At 34.7% G+C, this 21944-nt stretch overlaps 2 protein-coding genes and 1 non-coding gene across 8 annotated transcripts in view; 1 reads left to right on the top strand and 2 right to left on the bottom strand.

The window, feature by feature from the left end:
- Positions 1 to 6639: 6639 nt before the first annotated feature.
- Ankrd49 (ankyrin repeat domain 49) lies at positions 6640 to 12800 on the bottom strand. 3 transcript variants are annotated; one of them, XM_046462394.2, is made up of 3 exons: positions 12622 to 12643; positions 9937 to 10287; positions 6640 to 8743 (listed from the first exon to the last, which is right to left on the bottom strand). In XM_046462394.2, the coding sequence occupies exons 2-3, from the start codon at positions 10192 to 10194 to the stop codon at positions 8282 to 8284; spliced, it is 720 nt and encodes a 239-aa protein (XP_046318350.1). In that variant the 5' UTR covers positions 10195 to 10287; positions 12622 to 12643; the 3' UTR covers positions 6640 to 8281. The 3 variants fall into 3 exon arrangements, with proteins under 3 accessions (XP_046318350.1, XP_058440953.1, XP_046318351.1); XM_058584970.1 differs by lacking the exon at positions 12622 to 12643 and adding an exon at positions 11039 to 12603; XM_046462395.2 differs by lacking the exon at positions 12622 to 12643 and adding an exon at positions 12659 to 12800 and having other exon boundaries at positions 6641 to 8743.
- A 17-nt stretch (positions 12801 to 12817) lies between these two features.
- Positions 12818 to 21944, top strand: part of Mre11 (MRE11 homolog, double strand break repair nuclease) — a 61876-nt gene continuing 52749 nt past the window's right edge. The window contains exons 1-4 of one of the 4 annotated variants that reach the window (XM_046462375.2): positions 12818 to 12972; positions 13732 to 13840; positions 16062 to 16194; positions 19906 to 20066. In XM_046462375.2, the coding sequence (XP_046318331.1) occupies positions 13821 to 13840; positions 16062 to 16194; positions 19906 to 20066 (314 nt within the window). In that variant the 5' untranslated portion in view covers positions 12818 to 12972; positions 13732 to 13820. Of the gene's footprint in view, positions 13001 to 13731; positions 13841 to 16061; positions 16195 to 19905; positions 20067 to 21944 lie in introns of those variants that run through there. The other 3 variants (XM_046462377.2, XM_046462376.2, XM_058584969.1) reach the window with 3 other exon arrangements.
- Positions 20857 to 20963, bottom strand: LOC124105283 (U6 spliceosomal RNA). Its single transcript, XR_006855691.1, has one exon. It is a non-coding gene; the product is annotated as a U6 spliceosomal RNA (small nuclear RNA).

The raw sequence follows: 21944 nt of genomic DNA, 5'->3' as shown, positions 1-21944 counted from the left end.
CATAACTTAATATTATTTAATGGCATTTTAGTAAAATGTAGGTGGCTTGAGTTTTTTATTCTGTGTTCAATTCTGTATCTATGAAACAGGTCTCAAGAAATCAACTTTCTTCTGCTTAGTTTTGGAGTAATTGAATAAGCATTTGGATGTTTAATGCTATTGCTTTTTTCTTCAGAGAAGTAAATGCTATAACCACTTTGGTGGCCTATTTAAGATTCTAACAGTCTGATCTAAATTATTTTAAAAGCCAACCAAATTCTTCTTGTGTAGTAACTAGCCATTTTTTTAAACTTTTGAAAACTGCCAAATGGACTAAGTTTTTGAGCTCACGTTTTATTTCCTATTCTATCATTTACTGGAGAAAATGCTCCTGGTTACAAAGAACTTGTTTCATGGGATTTAAAAGTTGCAGTCAATTGATTAAATGTGTATGTGTGTGCGTGCACACATGTATTTATAACTCACACACCTTTGTGAAGATACAGCCCTAGAATTTGGAGAAGAGGCCATCATATTTCCCTGCTTACTATGAAAAATGACAGAGGAATAAAATTAGTCATCTTTGAATACCTACTTTAAAATCAACTTTATTGAAATATAACTTATATACAAAAACTGCATTTTATTAAAGGACTACTGAATTCAATGACTTTTAAGTTACATACACTTGCAAAACCACCACCACAATTCAGATACAGAAAATTTAACCAACCCCAAATGATTTGTCCTGCCATTTTAAAATCCAATCTGTGTCCCTGTTACCAAACTGTTTTTTCTTCTATCCATAAATAAGTTCCTTTTTTCCCCCAAATGAACTCTTATTTGTTCAAGTACCATTTGTTTGAGAGAATTTCCCATTCAATTCTTGGTACTTGTGTAAAAAAAACAATTGGCCATCTATATCCAGATTTATTTCTAGACTCTATTCTTCTCTATTGACCTATATGCAGTCTATCTTCTAATACTGATTCCTTGATATTGATGTTTCATAGCTAATCTTGAAATCAGGATGTATAAGCCTCCTAACTTGGTTTTTCTTTTTGAGAACTGCTTTTGCTCTAATAATTGTCAACTGATGGTATTTCTTGCTTATTTATGTTTTTATGCCATAAAATGCAATTTTCTGCATACTGCATAATTTCACCTGTATGGATTTTATTTTGTTTTCCTTCATGCTTCCTACTCAATATACCAAGGATATAACCCAGGCCCTTGCATATTTGAGACAAGCACCCTGCCACTAAGGTGAATCCCCTTCCTCCACTTACATGAAGTAGTTAAAACAGGTAAGCACAGAGAAGCAGAGTAGAATGTATTGTCAAGGGCCAGGAAAAGGGGGAAATGGGAGTAGACGCTCATTGGGTATAAAGGTTATGTTATACAAGATGAGTAAGTTCTAGAGATCTGCTGTACAGTATTACATCTATGGATAACTATATTATATTGTATAATTAAAATTTTAAAAGGGTAGATTTTAAGTTAGATGTTCTTCCCATAATAAAATAAAGACATTTACATGTAAAAAAAGAGCACGGAATTTTATGTGGAAGGCAAAATCAAATTAACAAATGTATATATGTGTGTAATATATATTTTATATGTGGATATATAGCATACATATTTAAATATATAGATGTAAATAATCAAATTTTAAAATATTGACTAAACTTTCAAAAGCAAATTCAACTTTCCCACCATAAATATATCACATAAAATAATATTAAAGAAAATAAAAAATTTTTGGTTGTTATTATTGATAGACTAGTTATACACAGTTATTAATATTTAAGAACACTATAGGTGAAGAGCTGTTGTGGGAACTTGAGCTTTGTGGGAACTCACTTTGAAGAAAATACACTAAACAGGCAGAATAATTTAATCTCCAATCAACTTTACAAATACAGTGAATATTAAATACTAGTGTGTGGTGAAGAGCACTTACTTTCATCATGCACAACTGTATGACAATGGGCCATTCACTTAATTTCTGCCAGCCCAACTTCCTCATTTTTACAATGATATCTACTGCATATGGCTATTGTGAGGCTATTGTGGTGTATGTGAAGCACCTACAGCACAGTCGGCTCATAGTCGGCATTCAGCTGTTAGCTCCTATAGACTAGCACAGTGGGTTGGTGTACCATGTCTTATATACCTAAGAATTTTCATAAAGAAGACGAGTCTATTTCACTCATGCTAAAAGATGTTTGGGGGAGGTTGATACACAGATATAGATTTTTTGTAATAATGATTTTTATATATTTCATCTTAGAATTCCCTTATAAAACAAAAGTGATTGACAAAATAAATTATACCACATGATTTTTACATTTAAGTAACAAACTCAAAGACTCTAGGTCTGTAATAACATTAAGAGATTAATTTCTAAAAAAGAAATTTTCTCTGTTTCTCTACTTATTTACATTTGAACCTCCTAGCTTTCTCACCATGGCCTTCCTCCATGACAGAAGTAGTTGATCTCTCTTATTCTTATTTTTCTAGAAGCAAAGTCTTGTGTCAACTTCATTCAGCAATACAATAAAAATTCACATTTGTAATGGTGCTACCTATTAAAAATCAGAATGTTGCTATTATCTCAATTGAGACACAGAAATTAGATTTTTTTAAAATCGTAAATTCATCTGAGATAAAGGGTAAATTTCCTAAAGGCCAAAACTGAGTATAGGGATTAAGCTTTTCTTCTAACCAACTTTCAGTATTAGTGAGCTCTCTTTTTCTAATTGTGTGTTTTAGCCCAATTTTTGAATATGTTCAATGATTCTATTAATAAAATACTAAAAACCTAGTCAGGCATGATGGTGCACGCCTGTGATCCCAGCAACTCAAAAGGCTGAGGCAGGAGGATCACAAGTTCAAGGACAGCCTCAGCAATTTAGTAAGCCCTAAACAACTTAGTGAGACCCTGTCTCAAAATAAAAAAGGACTATGACTAAGCATCCCTGGGTTCAATTCCTGGTACAGTCAAGCAAACAAAAACAAAATGAAACAGAACTAAAGTAGAATCAATGATTACATGATTTAAAGATAGATTGAATATTTGAAATGCCTAACAAAATGTAAGGAAAACATATGCTTTAATTAAATTTACTTGCATGTTAATAAAAACAACCATGTAGCTTTTCAAATTATGAAATCTTCTGCCTTATAGATTTTTTATGCTATAAAGAAGGGGACATTGGGCAATGTCTGGAGACATTTTTGGTTGCCATAACTGGGAGTGAGGGCCTGGCAGGTGCTGTTGGCATCTAGTGGGTGCAGTCCAGGAGTACTTCTAAACATCCTACAGTACACTGGATGCCCACCACAATGACATTATGTGGCTCCAATGTCAACAATGTGAAGGTTGAGAAACCTTGCACACTGTTACTTTTCTAGATGGACTCATATCCAAGGGTGCAGACTAAAATCAAAAGAAAGGATGAAAGGACACTTACACATTTTTCTTGCTTTTGATTCTTTTCATAAGTTTTACATATCTTCCAATTTCAATAAGAAATATGCAAAAGCACATGAAAGCAAATCTGAATCCTACTCCTTTTTTCTGGTACATGCTCTGAAGTACTTGATTCATCTTAGGTCTTCTTATGACCTCATAGCAGAGCCCGTGTCTTTACTGATTGCCCTCTGCAATCAGTATATATTTTCTTCTTGAGATATTAAACTGAGGTTTGGAAAAACTTGATAGGCACATGATTTTTTCTCTTTCTTGTGTGATGGCAGGCTCACTTCCTCACTTTTTATTCGATGACTAAAAATTGCCTGATTAAGGTAGATGTATATGAAAATGGAACACCAATGACTGCTCAGGAGACAATGATCTTTCTGAACTCAAATTAATTCTCTAATGGTTCCCTAATTTTCAATTACTATACATCTAGTAGAGATAAAATGCTGAACATATTGTAATATGAATGGAAAAATAAAACAAATTATCAGCTTGCTTTCCAATTGTATACACTATTTCTTTGATTAAGCTAATTTTCTGGCTCACAAATCTTGCTACAGTGAGATCCATTGGAGGATATGCCATGTCATTGGAGGATTATTAGATGCACCTGAGTTTTCAATGGACAAAATAAAAGTAAAATCAGTTAAAATAAACTGATTATTTCTTGTGTTTTTATTCCTTTTGTTTAGTATTAACAATAACCCACCTTGAAAAGAGGGGAAAATGGGTATGAATTTAAGTAGCAACTCATTTAATAGGCATTGGGAAGATGCATATAGAATGAGCAATAAGCTATTCAAGGTTTGTATTCATTCTGGAAATATACTCTCTTGGAATTTCCTTTCCCTCCTGTCCTTGCAATTATTTACCAAAATTCTTTTCCTTTATTTTGTTTATTGCTTTAATTTTTTCTTCTTTTGGAGAACTTTGATACTTGGTCAAGACCACTTAAAATGGGGTGGGCATTTTTTCTAGGAGAGAAGTTTCTTAGATTCTTGAAAGAAGCTCTGTGCTGCAAATTTTACTGGAAAACTGTTAGGGACAACTATAGGAATATAAAGAGAGAGTTACTTAATTGGTCTTCAAGAATCCAAATACTTAAAAGAAGAAGGGCATATCTGCTTGGAATACTAGGGAAAGAAAGAACTCAATCCACTTTTGAGTACCTATCACCTAATAGGTATTATATCCACATTTATCTCATTTGTCTCCTGCAACGGGCAACAAAACAGATATTATCCCAATTTTACACATGAAAAAACTGAAATTATTTGCCCAAAGTTGCACATAAGTGTGACTATCTCAGTTTAATGCTTCTCTTAACCAACCTGCTATATCTCCAGGGCATGTGTCATGCATCTACCTGTGCTGTTCAGTATAGTAGCTGCCATCAAATGTGGCTAGTCTGAATTCTGATATACTATAAAATGCACTGTACTTTGAAGACTTAACTACAAAAAAAGTAGCATATCTCAGTAATTGTTAAATATGTTGAAATTACATATTTACATATTACATTGCCCTTGTAATGTTGAAATTAATATTTTGGATGCACTGGGTTAAAACATTTTAAAAATCAATTTCACCCACTTTGGTTTAATGTGGCTACTAGGAAAAACTTAAAATTACCTACAGCTCATATTATGTTTCCTTGTGATAGTACTATTTAATTTCTCCTTAGTTCTCCAGAAGTAAAATTTGGGGGTTTCCAAGGGAAATTTCCAGGAATTAAAAAACACCAATAGGCTATATTCAACTCTTCTCTGTCTTTCTGAACTTACCAAACATAGACCTTAAGTTCCATTTAGAGGAAGCACTTTTTATTACACTGGTTTAATGGTAATTTAGTTATCCTGAAGAACACTTGAAGGATCCTATGATAAGCTAATATTAATAAAGGCATAATTTGATTTAGTAATCATATTTCATGGGCAGATTTCATAAATTCCTAGTCATTTTGGATAGGATGAAGATAGCATATATGTTGATCCAAAATAGAAAGCTGAAGCTATGGATATAACTTAGGTACCTACCTTCAATAGATGAATGGATTAAAAAATGTGTTATATACAATGGAATATTATTCAGCCATAATGAAGAATGAGATTATGGCATTTGCTGGTAGATGGATGGAACTGGATAATATTATGCTAAAAAAACCAATCCCCAAAAAACAAAGGCTGAATGTTCTGTTATGTGGATGCTAACACACAATAATGGGACAGGGGACAGAAGTTCATTGGATTTAGACAAAGGGGAATGAAGATGGGGCTGGGATGAGAACAGGCAAGACAGTAGAATGAACTGGACATAACTTTCCTATGTTCATATATGAATATATGACAAGTGTAAACTCCACATCATGTACAACCACAAGAATGGTAAGTTATACTCCATGTATGTATGATATGCCAAAATACATTCTACTGCCATGTATAACTAAAAAGAATAAAAAAAAAATAGAGAGCTGATCCAGAGATTTCATTTTGGTATGAGATTCAAGCTTCTGGGTTTCTCTTGATCATGAGCTTCTAGTGAGTAGTGGATGCTACAAAGATGCCAAAAAATAGGAATAAATGAATGTCCTCACATTCCTATAGAAAGATTGTAAATCCCATCACTGTGGTAGGCTGTGGGCCACAAGGCTCTCTGTAGTGTACTTGAGATTTATATAGGCAAAGCCAAATAGTTTCACCATGGGCCTATGTATACCTTGAACAATAACGAGTTGTCTCTTCCTCAAGCAGACAAGTTAATCAAATTTAAGACCTCAGTTATAGAAAACTGATTTAAAAAAAAAAAGTCTTTGGATAAACTTCAGAATTAGAGAAAATTTTGTTTGCCACTCAACTTTTGGCCTGCTTAAACTGTAAAAGTACAGCTCTGTGGTAGTCAAAAGCACAATTAGTAAATATTTTCTGTGGATAGTAGTAAATGTAAAGTATAAAGGATGCAAACAATAAAAATTCTTCCCTCTGGGAAAGAGGCTTTATTTGTTCAAAGTTTGCTTTTTAGCATTGGTGAATGTTGAGGACTAAAAAAACCTTAAGAGTGGTCACAACTCAGTTCCTTATTAGATAGTCTTCTTTGGCTCCATAAAGGGAAAACTGACATAAAATCATGGATATAACCCACTCCCAATTAAGAATGGAGCTGCAGGCTCTGTGAATTTCAGATAATCAGGCAGCCTCATTCAGCAGTCTACTGGTATAGATGGGGTCCTACTCTACCATCACTGTCTGTCAGCTGTACTTATCATTTGGTGTCACTTACTTGGACCAGAAAAAATGGAAAGAAAGCAATCTCTTGTTTTCTGCACAAATATTTGTATTAGGTATTGATACTTTAAAACCAAGGCCAGAGATCACAAAATAATTGAAGTTTTATAACTCTTGAGAATCTGTTACAATGACTCTGTTAATTTATTATCTTTAACTTTCTGAGATGATCCAATTTTGTTCTAAACAAAATCCTGCCACATATATTTGATTAATAAATATTATTGCATAGTCTAGGGTGGTTGAGTCATGTGGGCTGGCTCAAGAGACAAAATTTGGTAGGCATTTAAAAAATATACTGAAGAAAAGCATAGCTGGTTGTTTCCTTTCCCTACAACATTAGTTCCAGTGTTGAGAGGTTAAGAGAAGATCCTTTGGGAATAGTCAAAGGAGCTAGGTATTCAATGGGAAACTGCTGAATACATGGAGAGAGTTGCATATGCTGTTTGAATAAATATGCTATAAGTCAAACAAAATATACATGTTAAAAAAGAACTCACGCCTTTCTTCTTGTCAAACTTGCACTTTATTTTTCTTGAATATTTGTTTATCACTATCCACACTATGTGTTTTTTTTTTTTTTTTTTTAAACCTGAGCCACTTGGTGGTTCTAGTCCCAATATAATTATAATCCCCTTACTCTTAGAATTCCTTACCCTTGTCACTTTGCCCTTGTAATGGTTTGAATAAACTGAGGACCTTGGAAAATTGATATTTTTGGTGAACTCAAAGAGATTTTATGAGCAGAGGCTGACCCAGCAGGATTAGGCAAGTAAAACCAGTTGGGTAGCAGATATATTATGATCTCCTGGACCAAGGGATAGTTGTGTGCATCTCTAAAAGGTCATACTGACTCACCATAATAAGGATTATGTAGGTTAACCAGGGTGAGGTAGGACTGTGCATAGGGTTTTGTGAACTGTGGCAGGGGAGGAAGTATGTAAAATTCATGGACTAAATGCCCAGCTAACTACTTTTCAAAATTTTCTGTTATATAAAGCAAAAATCTAGGCTTTTTTTAATTGTATTTTTTAAAGTCACTAGTATGTTACTTTTTCTGGTTTACAGTGAAAGCAATTGATTATGATAATGTAGACAGCTGAGCTGCACCAATATATTTAAGACTTTTAAATTAAATTTGGAGTCACCTAACTTTATAAAAATACATGTTAATATATTAAATACTCAACAAAGATCCAGGATATGGGGTATTTAAAAATACATTTCTCTTGGATCAGCACCAAAAATATCTTTAGTTTCTGTTCTACCCGTGTCAAGTTTTTAAGTAAAGGTAAGTTAAAATTATTCCTCATAAAAATCACAACTCCACAGAAATCATTAAAGATATATCTAAACAACTCTCAAATATATTTTGACATCAAGATCAGGCGATTCACTAGGAAGAACATTATACTGAGTAGCACTGAATTTTTGTAGTAAGACTTTTGATGTCAACTTTGTATAATGGGAATATTTTACGTCACACACAAAGGAGGCACTGGTACTCACAAACTTAAGAAAATTACTAGAACTATTAAGACTGAGGTGAAGAATTTGTACAGCCTTCCACAATTTCAAAGAGGTAGTGATAGATACTTGTCCTCCTGGCAATATCAAATGCAGTTTCTTCTAAGTTGTTCTTCAAATCTGGTTTGATATAACGGTTCATTAGGAGGAGTTCTAGGGTCTCTTTGCTGTCTCTGTTTCCAGCAGCAAGATGCAAGGGAGTCAGAAGGCCTTTTGTTTGAGCATTGACATCTGCATCGTGCTGAAGTAAGAAAGAAGCCACTCTGGTATTGTTCCACTTACAAGCACTATGCAGAGGTGTCCAGCCATCCACAGTTACTGCATGCACATCTGCCCCTTGCGCAACCAGTTCACGGACAATATCTAAATGTCCACTGTAGGCTGCTCGATGAAGAGGGGTATACTCATCCTCATCTCTAGTGTTTACTTGAGTGGCTTTCTCAGAAAGTAGTCTCTGCACTGTAGTAAGCTGAAAAGGAAAAAAAAAAAAAGAGCTCTTTAAAAAACCCAACTCGAAGCAAAACAATAAATAAAGAAAATGAAATTGTTCAGCAGTTTTAGATTTAATTAAGTTAAATAAAAAACTGTTAAGGTATGAATTTTAAAATGAAAATAATTTAAGATTTCTTTTTTGGTGCAAGAGGGCAACTGGTTTACTAATGAACAATTTAGTGTTAACTATACTCAATTGCTTCTAAGAATCCGATTCTCTGAATATTAAACCATACATTTAGTCCTGGTCTAATTAAGACTTACTGCACAAAAGCTTTAGCCCTAAATGAATAATATAGGCTATAATTATATTTAATATTCTATATTTCATCTGCAAAGAAAATATAACATTAATTTTCTTATAATAACATCATTCGAATAAACAGTGTATAAAACTTATAAAAATGAAATTTCCTTTAAGAGAAGAATAAAACGGTGAAAGGAAATCCAAGGACTTAAAGGCTCAATTCCTTCTGAATATGACCTCAGAAACCTACCACCAGGCAGTGATTTTCAGTTTAGTTTATGAACCTCTAGAGGGCTGCTGGGTGTTCTAGAGCTAAAAAGCTATTAATCAATGCTAAATTCTTATAGTTATTAGTTTACCAACACAGACATGGGAGAACATAATAAAGTGAAGAGGAAGTGGCCAAGTAGAAAGAATAGTTTTTTGGTGTTAATTCTACTAGGATAATCCTGGGAAAATTAATATTAACCCTTATTGTATGGACACGTGAGGATTAAATAAAACAATGTAGTAAGCTAACTGGTATAGTTGGTATTTAAGAAATGTTAATTTCCATTTTACCTATTTTAAACAATGTTTACCCATAGGATAATCCTAATAACTTATAAATGCTTTAAAAATATAGATAATTGCTTGTTATCCTTATAGTTAATTATTCTTAAACCCCCAAATAATACCTAACATGACAGTTTGTAATTTAATATGTGCTTTTGTGTACATTGTTTAATTTGATTCTCACCATCCTGTACAACAGAGACAGATATTATGGTGGCCATTTTTACATATAAGAAACTAGAGGTTCAGAAATGGAATTTGCTCAAAGATCAAATAGAGGGGTGCACCCGGGCAGGTCTTTAGGTTCTAAACCCAAAGTTTTTCTTACTATTTTATGGTTCCCCTTTTTTTCCTTTTTTTTTTTTTACCCGATTTTTTTCAGCAGCCCAAAGCAGCAATTTGCTTGGATCTTTCTCCATTTTTTTTTCTTGTAATTGATACCACTCTTCATTTTTTTCATCTTGCTCTTCATCTTCATCAGAATTGCCTACCCAGAGACTTTGGGTACCAGTGGGAATAAGGTGTCCATGTGTTTCCAACAATTCAAGTTGATTAAAGTGTTCAGAAAAGTCCAAAGAATTCTCTGGGTCTGGTTTTCCTTCATCATTTATTTTTGTTTTTTCCATTTTAACTACTATTCTAAGTAAAAAGCATTTCAAATGCTAGGATATAATCTTTCTAGGGATGAATTATGTCTGCTTTATTGTTTTCATCAAGATCTGAAAACACAAACACAAAAATTATTAGCAAAACAATAACTGAAGCTTTATCAATAGCACAGAAACCAGTTTTGCAAGCATGCACAAATAAACATTACCTAAACTGGTCATTTTCTCATGATGCTCATATTAAATACTAGAGCTAACAGATTTCAGTTATCTATGATCTTTAATGATGTAGCCATTCTTCTTTTCCTTCTAGTAAATGAATGGCTATGCCTATTATTTTGAACCTATTGGTTTAAGTATGATGGTATTCAGTGAAGGGTGATGAATGCTTAAATTTTTTGAAGTATAACTAATACAATAAATACAGATACAATAACAATTTTTATAAACTAGATACATAGATAACACAAAGCACAAACAAAAATTTCTAGTTTCTAAGAGACAATTTGAAAAAATTCTTTGACAAAATAGGCCCCAAATGATATCTTTCCCAAATCTCTCACTGGTACAGATAATTTTATCACTATACTTGTAATAATTATCCTATTTCTACTTTAATAATTTCAGGCCTAGGAAAACTCATTGCTTCAAAAAGTAGTCCTATTTGCTGACAGAAAACTATAGTTCTTAGTTGGCTCCTTGTTTCTGAACTGAATTTTGGTTGTCATTTACTCCTTCACTCAAAAAATATGAATTTTTAGGAACTGGGATTCAATAATGAACAAGATCCATGTCTTTACCTCAAGAAGATTCCTGTCCAGTGCAGGTGATTGCAAAGATAATATGAACCCTATCTAGATACCTTGAGTATACAGGAGGGTCATAATTCACCCATTCCTGGAGATGGAAGAAAGCTTCCGGCAGATGTTTATTCTGCTTAGCTGCAATATTAATTTACAAATTAATATCAGCTTAAAGAGTTACACAGCACATAAGCCTTAATCAAAATTAAGAAAATGAAAATGTTATTTTAAAAATATAATTTATCAGTCTCCAAACTGCACTTTTTGAAATCTTAACAAATCTTTCAAGACTATTCTCAGAATGTTCTCCCTTTCATTCTTTCTTGATCCTCCCAATTAGATCTTTCTCCTTTGTTCTTTTTGGTGCTATATTTTGTCTTGTTTTACCATGAACTTTGTTTCTGATGCTTAAAGATCATGAACTTAAGGTTAAGGACTTTGTTTAACTAACATTTAAATTCCACTTCTATACAGCAAGTATTGAGAAATAGCAATAGTATTAAATTTAATTAAAGCCCTGTCATTTGATTCTGCCTAGAATAGATTCTGAGAAGATCCAGAATTAGTCATACACCTAAGATACTAATTTTGTTCTACTAAATTCCACAAATTTAAGAATATACAAATCTACTGTGGTATTAAATATTGTTTACTAGGGGCAGGATCATGAAACTCAAGCTTAAATCTATCACTTATGACCAGTAACTTCTCTAGGCATGTAATTTCATTGTAAAATGTAAGGATTGTACAAAGAATTTCTAAGGTCCATCCAACTTTTTGGAGTCTATTGAGTGACCTCATCGGACTTACTTCGTGTTATATTAGTTCCCTTGGAGTTTCCACTTTTTTCTTTATTCTCAAGCTATTTTCTGAACCTCGCAACACAAAAGTGATCATATAACAATTCATTAAACAGGTAACAAATACCTACATAAAGTATGGAACCTACATAAAGTATGGATCGCTTGTATTTATATCAGATATAATAATATTTTAGCACAAATCTCACTGACTTCCCACAAGAAGTCTTTCTTTTTCCATAGTCCTTCATATAAATTCTGAACTTTTTAAGTTCTAGATAAAATAAATCACATACAAAACTTCCTTGGTATATTTAATTTAAAAAGTCAAACCCAGATGCATCTTCTTCGTTCAGGGTTTAAAATAAAATGATCAAGATTCTTACTCGATGATATCCGATTAGGAAGTAATAGGGTGACAAATTCAGTGACAGATTAAAACAACCTGTCAAATTCAGATCAAGGACCCTTCTGTGGAGCTGAAAGCCCGATCTTCAAATTAAAAAGTTCCACATTACTTTTACTGCACTATATTTTGTTCTCAGAAAAACGCAGTACAGATGTGCTGAAGCCAGGGATTCACGGGCGACAACGGGGAGCAGGGAATAAAGTCTGAGAACTAGAGGGTGTAGTGAGGCGGGCGGGGCGGAGGAAAGACGCCCGCCAGACCTGACTCTGCCACCGGCTAGTCCCTCGCAGGCCCGCGGCCTTCCAAACAGCCAAAATCGAACAAGCCACCACGATGTTACCTAGGACCCGCCAAATGGCCTGACCTCCAGGGCTCGGTCAGGGCCTAAGGTGACCACCCCTTTGGACCCAGTAGTTCTTAACTGCTACTCCACCTGGAAACCTGGTCCGGGACCGGGAGGAATCACCCACCTTACAGAGGAAAGTCGCCGCTGCGAATCTTGCTTCCGGGTTTGTCCCCTGGGCTGCTCAGGATTGGCTCCCGTACGGGGGCGGGGCCTTACCGCTAGTTTCCTTACCCGCTCTCGACATTCCGCAGCCAATGAAACTCGAAGAGGACTTGAGAAACCTACGTCATTAACGAGATATCGCGAGAAACACAGATGCGGTTCTCTCGCGCCTAATTCTGGTTTATGACCCTTCGTGTTTCCCGGGCAGACTGCTTGCTTTTCTACTCACGAATTCCGCCCCTTTTTCCTGGATAGAAGACAGTCTTGGTCCCGAAGGTGGGGCTTTGAAGAATCCAGGTGTGGGGTAATTTAGGCATCGTATCCATCTCCTAGCTTTCTAGGTTCCGAGGCGGAAGCCCAGAGTGAATGGGACGCTCTGGCGAGCGTGGGCCGCGAAGTCGGCTGGGGAGGGGCGTGGAGAGCTCATGGCTCTGGAGTCCCACCGCGAATAGAGCTTGGTGACTCTTGGAATCCCAATGCAACCTGGAACACCGGACGTGTAAGCCGGTGACAGCTTTTCCTTCCCAAGTCTGACTACTTAAAAGTTGTCCTGCAGGCTCTCAAAGGTGTTTCTCTACGTGTTTGATTTATTTTTTTCTAGCTTTAAACATGGGGTCCCTCTCTTATAAAAACAATCCCGGTCTTTTAAAAACGTTGTTTTGGGCCAGGAAATATGGGGTTGCCGCCATACTCCAGAAAATCCTATGCATACAATTTAACACCCAGAATTGTGTGCTGTGCTAGAATCTTACGTGACCCTTACTGTACATTTATTAATATGCATTAATTTTCCATAAGAGCAAGGGAAAAGAAACACTGATATGTTAACCATAACAGTGATATTAAAGTGGCACTGAAGACTCGTTATTGTCTATTATAAACTCATTAAAAAATAATAGTAAGCGCTTAGATGAAAATGAGACTTTCAGAATTGCCAGTCTGATTATTTAAGAAGTCTGTACCTATGCAGCCTAACTGAAAATGGTTAAATAAGTGCAACCTTTTAACAAATATGTTTTTGATATTTGTTTTTAGAATTTGGAAACGATTGACACATTTGAACACAGGACCTAGGAGTTCTTGGAGAGAAATCTTGCCCTTGTGGAGCCCTACTGACCATAAAAATGAGTACTGCTGATGCACTGTAAGCCCATCTTGGCTTATAGAATCCTTTGGTTACTTTGAGTTTACAATGATTATTAACTATGATCACCTTAAAAAAATAAATTACCTGGGCATGGTGGTGCCGGCCTATAATACTAGAGGCTTAGGAGGTTGAGGCAGGAAGATCACGAGTTCAAAGCTAGCCTCAGCAAAAGCAAGGTGCTAAGCTACTAAGTGAGACCTTGTCTCGAAATAAGATACAAAATAGGCTTGGGGATGTGGCTCAGTGGTCCAGTCACCCTGAGTTAAATCCCCAGTACCCCCAACCAAAAAAAAATTACCAGTAAATAAAGAACTTGCCTGTGAATAGAAGTGTTAATCATCAAAAAGAATATTTTCAATGTTTAAAAATCCATTCTATATGTTTATTAAGACTGTGAAGCTATAGATTGGAGTCTTGGAGTAATTTGTTATGTTGCTGTAGTAAGGTTATGTTCTTAGACTTTATTAAAATATTGAAGCTATAGATAGCCTTGAATTTTCATGATAAAGTTTTATTCATGAAGTTCTGTTTAAGCAGATTTTTAGAGTAAATTAATGTAGTATCAAATATATTGAAAATGAATTTGGATAAAATCTAAATAAATAAAAGGCCTAAAAATGTTAGGTGGAAAAAGCCTTAGACTTTGAGTCTTTCATTGTAGTTTTAAGACATTGGTGAAAATTAGATATATGACCTTGGAAATTCAGCAGTTCTCTGAGCCTAGCCTCAATTTCTTAATTTGTATAATTGGAATAATCATGCCTTTCTCAGATTAATTTTGAGATTTAAATGAGAGAAATCATGTGAAAATACTTTATACATTGCTGTGGAAGGATGTAGTAATGTGATCTGAAAAGCTTGTATACAGTAATCAGAACTTTGTACATATCATTTTTGAAGTTACTAAAGAGAAATATTTCTGGAAATGCTTTTCATATATTAATATTTTAATTTTGTATAAAAAGGGCTGGGGATGTGGCTCAAGCGGTAGCGCGCTCGCCTGGCATGCGTGCGGCCTGGGTTCGATCCTCAGCACCACATACAAAGATGTTGTGTCCGCCGAAAACTAAAAAAAAAAAAATTAAAAAAAAATAATAATTTTGTATAAAAAGATTTAAAGGTGCTGGGGTTGAGCTCAGTGGTAGAGTGCTTGCCTAACATGTGTTAGGCACTGGGTTTGATCCTCAGCACCACATAAAAATAAAATAAAAGCATTATGTCTATCTACAATTTAAAAAATAATAAAAAAAAGATTTTGGGGCTGGGGATGTGGCTCAGGCGGTAACGAGCTCGCCTGGCATGCACGGGGTGCTGGGTTCGATCCTCAGCACCACATAAAAATAAAAATAAAGATGTTGTGTCCACCAAAAACTGAAAAATAAATATTAAAAAAATTCTCTCTCCTCTCTCTCTAAAAAAAAAAAAAGATTTTAAAGATTATAGTTTAGTAAAAATAACCTGAGTTTTCATGTGGCTTTTAGTCCTGTTTCTGAAATTAGTTGAGTGATAAATCAATTTTTCAGTGTCTAGACTTTTCATTTTTCAGGTATAATAATGCCTACCTCTTTATTGACTAGGAGTTATGATGAGTTCATAGATATAAAAGTATTTAGAAAATTAAAATTTACATTGTTTAAGAGAATGTTAATTGCTATTCCAGTGCTGCTTCACATGAAATTGCCTCTGCCAGATTTTATTTGAATTGAAATTTCTTTTCTTACTTGGTAAAATTTATTAATGAAAAATTAGCTTTTTATTGAAAGTACAGTCAAGCAGGTGTTTCCAGGACCCTGAATGTAAGTTGCTAGCACAATAGTATAAAATCTACTTACAAACTTAGAGGAAGACTTTTTAAACTTGATTTTCCTAGATTGTAAAATCAAATAACCAAATCTTGTAATCAAGATCAAAGCCCTTTGGGTTTTTGTGCTGGGACAGAATAGGAAAACAAGCAGGCCTTTAGGTTTATTATAACAGGATTATAAATTTTTGAAGCAGTTACAGAACCTTTTAAAACTTATGTACAAATTTGTTATGTATTGAATTAGTGGTTAGAAAAATTATGTGATGTTGAGTACTTCAGATTTTCAGAACAAGGTTAACAGTAGAAAAATGACTTTACTCCTAACTGCTGTTATTTATTTTATGCTTACGTCTTAACTTACTTGAATATCCTTTTAATGCATTATATTGAAATGATATTTATTTTTTAATACAGTGATGATGAAAATACATTTAAAATCTTAGTTGCAACTGATATTCACCTTGGATTTATGGAGAAAGATGCAGTCAGAGGAAATGATACATTTGTCACACTTGATGAAATTTTAAGACTTGCCCAGGAAAATGAAGTGAGTTTGATGTATATATTTGTGTGATTCTACTATATTTCTTTGGTCAATAGTTTCTTGTCTCTTAGGTTAGATTTATTTTTAGAGGCTCTTGTGCTGATGTGGCCTCCTTACATATCAATATGCTAGAAACTCAAAGCAGATTCTGTGTTTGTATCCTTAATAACAGTAGGATCTACTCTGGTAAATAGTCTTAAAATTTACAAATATATTATGAGGCATTTAATGAATGCATGGTCTTGTGGTAGTTTCTATTTGAAATGAAAAGATTAATATTATAGTTTATGCTTTCAAAGAACATATGGCAAATCCAAATGTGAGATATGATATACAAAATACTCAGATACAAGGTCACATGTGGTAAGAGCTTTAAGAAAATCATATAGTATTTCCTGGGAGTTTTAGAGGTGGAAGAGATGACATTTAGATGAGGATAGCAAGATGAGTTTAATGAAAGAGGTGACATTTAACTTGAGCTTTGAAGGAGGGCTGGATTTTGGTACTTGAAGAGCACAGAGAATGTATGTTCAAGGTGAAGCAGGAATGAAGGCACAGGCATGAAAAAGTTTCAAGTATGTTAGATGACTAGCAGGTTGGTTTGGCTCACCTATAGGCCATGTATCAGAAGGTGTGCCAAAAGATTAGAAATGAGGGTTTGAACTCCTTTAAGGAGGGCTTTGTATGCCAGAGTGATTGAGGAGTTTGTTCCCAGTTCTATAGAAAGTCTCTGGCAGCAGGGTAGTACCGCTTGAATCAGACCAGTTTTAGATCTTAAAAAAGATCTTTAAAAAGATACAAGGTCAAAGATCTTTAAAAAGATCTTTTTAAAAACAGTGGCATTAGGAATAGAAAAGAGGAAGTTAATGCTAAAGTGTATTGAGTCTGGGTGAATGGTGGTACTGATATTAGAAATAGGGAAGTAAGAATACCGTATGCGTCATGTGTAATGATGCACACCTGTGTTCCCATTGGCTCTGGAGGCTAAGGCAGGAGGATAGTGAGTTCAAAGCCAGCCTCAGCAACTTATCGAGGACCTACTAAGGCCCTATCAGTGAGACCCTGTCTCTAAATAAAAAATATAAAAAAGGGCTGGGGATATGGCTCAATGGTTAAGTGTCCTTGGGTTAAAATTCCCAGTACAAAAAAACCCCCCCAAACCCTAAGCACTCTGTGACCTTATTCTGTTTTATTTTTTTCATAGTCTCACCTGAAATAATTCAGTGAATTGTTTGTTTATTATCTGTATTCTCTACTGGAGGGTAAATTCCATGAGAGTGAAAAATCTTTCCTGCATGTTCATTCTATATTTAAATATTTATAAAAGATCTAAAAAGCCATAGGAGCTCTTAGAACTTTGTTAATTGAGCTAGGAAATAGCTAGTATCAACTCCTTTTAAGATGGATTCTTCTTTCCCTGAGGGCAGAGAAACTTGTTACCAAAGGAGGTCTGTTTCTTGCTAGAATCCCTTAATTTTTCCACCTCCCCATCTTCAGTGGCCCCATGCTGGAACTTCTAGATGCATATTTTAATTACTCTTTCCCTTAATTTGAATTTAATATTTATTATTAAAGTTTGAATTCTTCCTGACTTTGCAGTTCTCTATTATGTTTGCCCTTGTGATCTAATCAGTCTTATTTTATTTCCTTGTTCCTTGGAGACTTCAGATTTTCAATTTTGAAATAATAATCAGTCTTACAGAAAAAAAAATTACAAGAAAAGTCCTTCATCCAGATTTTCTAACATTTTATTACATTGACTTTCTTTGCTTTATCTTTTCACATACACATACTTTTCCCCCTGAACCACTTAATAATTTGCACGTGTAACCACAATACACAATTCACAACCAGAAAGTAATATTGATTCAATATCTTTACGTAGTTTTAAGATGTTGATTATCCTAGTAATGTCTCTTATAGCAATTTAAGGGCAGATAGGTGGCCTCCAGGACCCAAGCCAGGATTACATGTTTCATTTAGTTGACATATTTCTTTGATCTACTTTAATCTGGTATATTTGCTCAATCTGCCTTTGTCTTTCATGACCCTGATATTTTTAAATAAAGAGTACAGACTGGTTATTTTGTACAATGTGCCTGCAGTTGGGTATGCCTGGTATTTCCTCATAATTAGATTTCAGGTTCTGCAAGTTTGGACAGGAATACCACAATAGTGAGTTAAGCCCTTCTCGGGGTTTCCTGGAGCCACAAACTATTTTTTAAAAATATTAAAAAAATATTAATTGTGATAGAATACACGTAACTTAAAATTCACCATCTTTTGAAGTGTACAGAGTTCAGTAGTAGTGAGTGCAGTCACTTTGCCTTGTAACCAGTCTCCAGAATTCCTTTCATTTTACAGAAGTGACATACATTAACCAACTACTTCTCATTCCCTCAGTGTATTTTTTGTAGGGGGACTGGGGGCTGGGGCAGATACAGGGGATTGAACCCAGGGATGCTTAACTACTGAGCTACAACCCTAGCCCTTTTTATTTTTCAGGGCCTCGCTCAATTGCTTAGGGCCTTGCCAAGTTGCTAAGGCTGGCCTTGATCTTGCAATCTTCCTCCCTCAGCGTCCTGAGTTATCGGGATTACAGGCATGCACCACCTGTAAGCCTGACTCAGTGTATTTTTTTCGTATTTGTTTTGTTTCTTCCATTATAATAATTTTCTTTCTTTACTCAAATCATATTCAGTCTTGAAGGCCTAGCGTAAATCTCGCATTTTAAATAAACTCCCCCTGACCACTGTAGCCACAGTGATCCCTACTCCAGTCTTTTAAATAATTAAGAACTTAAGTTTCTTTAGGTAGATTGTATACCTCTTAAAAGTGTGAGTGTGTTGGAATTTTTTTGTGTGATTTTATTTCTTCACTGGTGTTTCTAGAATGCTTTTCCTCAAAAATCTCATTTATCTTTCATTAATAACTCAAATGCCATGATGTTAACACATCCCCCCTGGATTTTTTGTTGGACATCTTCCCTCAATTCATTGTAGTGCCATCTATGTTTATTTACATATCCATTCTACTGCATGTCAGAGTCTGACTTATTTTTAAGTGCATAATGGTTTGTCTCCTCCATTAGAATTTGAACGTATTAAGGATAGTGATCATATAATATTCATTCTTGTAGCCTCAGGACCCAGTACAGGGTATTGCACGTAGCATTTAATGAGGGAAAGGACATCATCTCTTTTGTAAATTGCTATTTCCTTAGCTACCAGTGCCTGTAGGAACACTAAATAATTTGGGTTGAATTTTCTATCTATTCTGTGTGTTCTGTTAAAGTGCAAAGTTTATGTTTGATTTTAATTTAAAAGAATATATATCACCTTGGGTAACTTGAGTCAGGGACTTGGTGTAGTAATTTAAATGTGTCTTTTTAAAAGGCAGCTTTTGAACCTAAATTGGAGTAAGATTAATCACCAGATTGGAAGGACCTTTAAATAAAGGAAACATAAGGGGCTGGGAATATAGCTCAGTTGGTAGAGTGCTTGCCCTGCATACACAGGACCTGGGATCAATCCCCAACACCACAAAAACAAACAAATGAGCAAAAAGTACAAAGGAAACATAAGATTTTAAATTGTCATACATGATGTTGTCTTTAATTATTAAAGATTTTTTTCTACCTTTTTCATCTATAGATTTTTTTAAAAGTCATACTCATAAAACCTACTAATTTTAACACTATTTTCTTTTGATTAGGTGGATTTTATTTTGTTAGGTGGTGATCTTTTCCATGAAAATAAGCCCTCAAGAAAAACATTACATACATGCCTTGAATTATTAAGAAAATATTGTATGGGTGATCGTCCTGTACAGTTTGAAATCATTAGTGATCAATCAGTCAACTTTGGTTTTAGTAAGTAAGTATATTTATATGTTGAAGTGAATGTTACCTGCATATCTTTTCTGTAAATACTCATAAACACATTAACAATTATAGCTATTTCACTTTCACTGTAAGTTATTTGCATACTAAATATAGTTCTTTGAATTTTCTGTACATCATTGTATGAATTTGTATTGCCCTAAATAATACTGGGACTGAACATCTTCTCAGATTTTTATATCTTCTTTGATATATTCTTCTGTTTATACCCTTTGTCTGTTTTAAAAACTGGGATTTGGCTGGGTGCAGTGGCAGCTCAGGAAGCTGAGTCAGTCAGATCAAGAGTTCAAAGCCAGCCTCAGCAACATGGAGGTGCTAAGCAACTCAAAGAGACACTATCTATAAATAAAATACAAAATAGGGCTGGGAATGTGGCTCAGTGGTTGAGTTCAATCCCTGGTACCTGTCCTCAAAAAACAAGACAAAACAGAAAACCAAAAAACAAAAACCTCTTGAGTTAATGGAAAATAGGTAAAAATTTGGACATAGTTGACAGAAAAGGAAATAAAATGCCAAATAAAAAATAAAGCTATACTGAATTTTTTTTTTTTTTTTTTTACTCAGATGGGCATGGATCAGTGCTTCTCAGTCATTTGTGCATGTTATAGTTACCTAGAAATACTCAAAAATGCTGGTGCCCATGCCAAGGGTCATATATCTTTTGAAGTGTGTCATGGGCATAGGTACTTCCTAAAAGATCCCCAAATGATTCTAACATGCAACTAGGATTGAGAACCACTGGCATACAGATATATATATATATTTGAAATATGTAATGCTTTATAAATTGGTGTGTTGTTCTTGTGCTGGGGCCATGTTAATCTTCTCAGTATTTTTAGAATTTTAGTATATGTGCTGCCAAAGTGAGCACTGGCATAAAGGTTTAAAAACTTGATAACATTGTATGTTGGTGAGGTTGGGGAAGTTTTTCTCTCTTGTGCATGTCATTGTGTTAGGTGTAATTCTGAACAGCCTTTATGGAGGGAAATTGGCAGTAGCTGTCAAACTTGCAAACGTGTATATTCTTTGACCCAGTAGTGTCCTTTAGGAATTTTCCTACAGATACACTCTCAACAGGGAAACTTTTCAAGATTATTAATTGTACCATTATTTATAAGAGAAAAGACTAGAAAGGATCTAAATGTACATTGATAGGGAATTGCTTAAATACAGTATCATCAGCCATATAATGAAATACATTGTGGCCGAAAAAGCAGAAGTTTCTCATGAATAGTACTGCTGTGGAATGATTTTTAAAATATGTTAAATGAAATAAGTGAATATGTTACAATGAAAAGATGTGATAGAAATTGCTAACATTATTTGCCTCTGAGAAGAATAGGATGACTGGGGACAGCAGTGGACAGAAGATTAAATTGTACAGGTAGTAGACAATAAGAGAACAAACAACCCAATCAACAAATGGGCCAAGGACCTGAACAGACACTTCTCAGAGGAGGACATACAATCAATCAACAAGTACATGAAAAAATGCTCACCATCTCTAGCAGTCAGAGAAATGCAAATCAAAACCACCCTAAGATACCATCTCACTCCAGTTAGATTGGCAGCCATTATGAAGTCAAACAACAACAAGTGCTGGCGAGGATGTGGGGAAAAGGGTACACTTGTACATTGCTGGTGGGACTGCAAATTGGTGCAGCCAATTTGGAAAGCAGTATGGAGATTTCTTGGAAAGCTGGGAATGGAGCCACCATTTGACCCAGCTATTCCCCTTCTCGGTCTATTCCCTAAAGACCTAAAAAGAGCATGTTACAGGGACACTGCTACATCGATGTTCATAGCAGCACAATTCACAATAGCAAGACTGTGGAACCAACCTAGATGCCCT

Source organism: Marmota monax, unplaced genomic scaffold (assembly GCF_021218885.2).
Source record: "Marmota monax isolate L192 unplaced genomic scaffold, Marmota_monax_Labrador192_F-V1.1 WCK01_AAM20220418_F8-fsc00104, whole genome shotgun sequence".
NCBI lineage: Eukaryota > Metazoa > Chordata > Mammalia > Rodentia > Sciuridae > Marmota > Marmota monax.
This window is presented reverse-complemented; position numbering and strand designations above follow the sequence as displayed.

Coding starts and splice junctions, on each gene's coding strand:
- Ankrd49 (XM_046462395.2), bottom strand. CDS start 10,194: ATGGAAAAAACAAAAATAAATGATGAAGGAAAACCAGACCCAGAGAAT. Junction 8,744..9,936: donor GGGCTGCTGAAAAAAATCGG/GTAAAAAAAAAA, acceptor TTTCCTTTTCAG/CTTACTACAGTGCAGAGACT.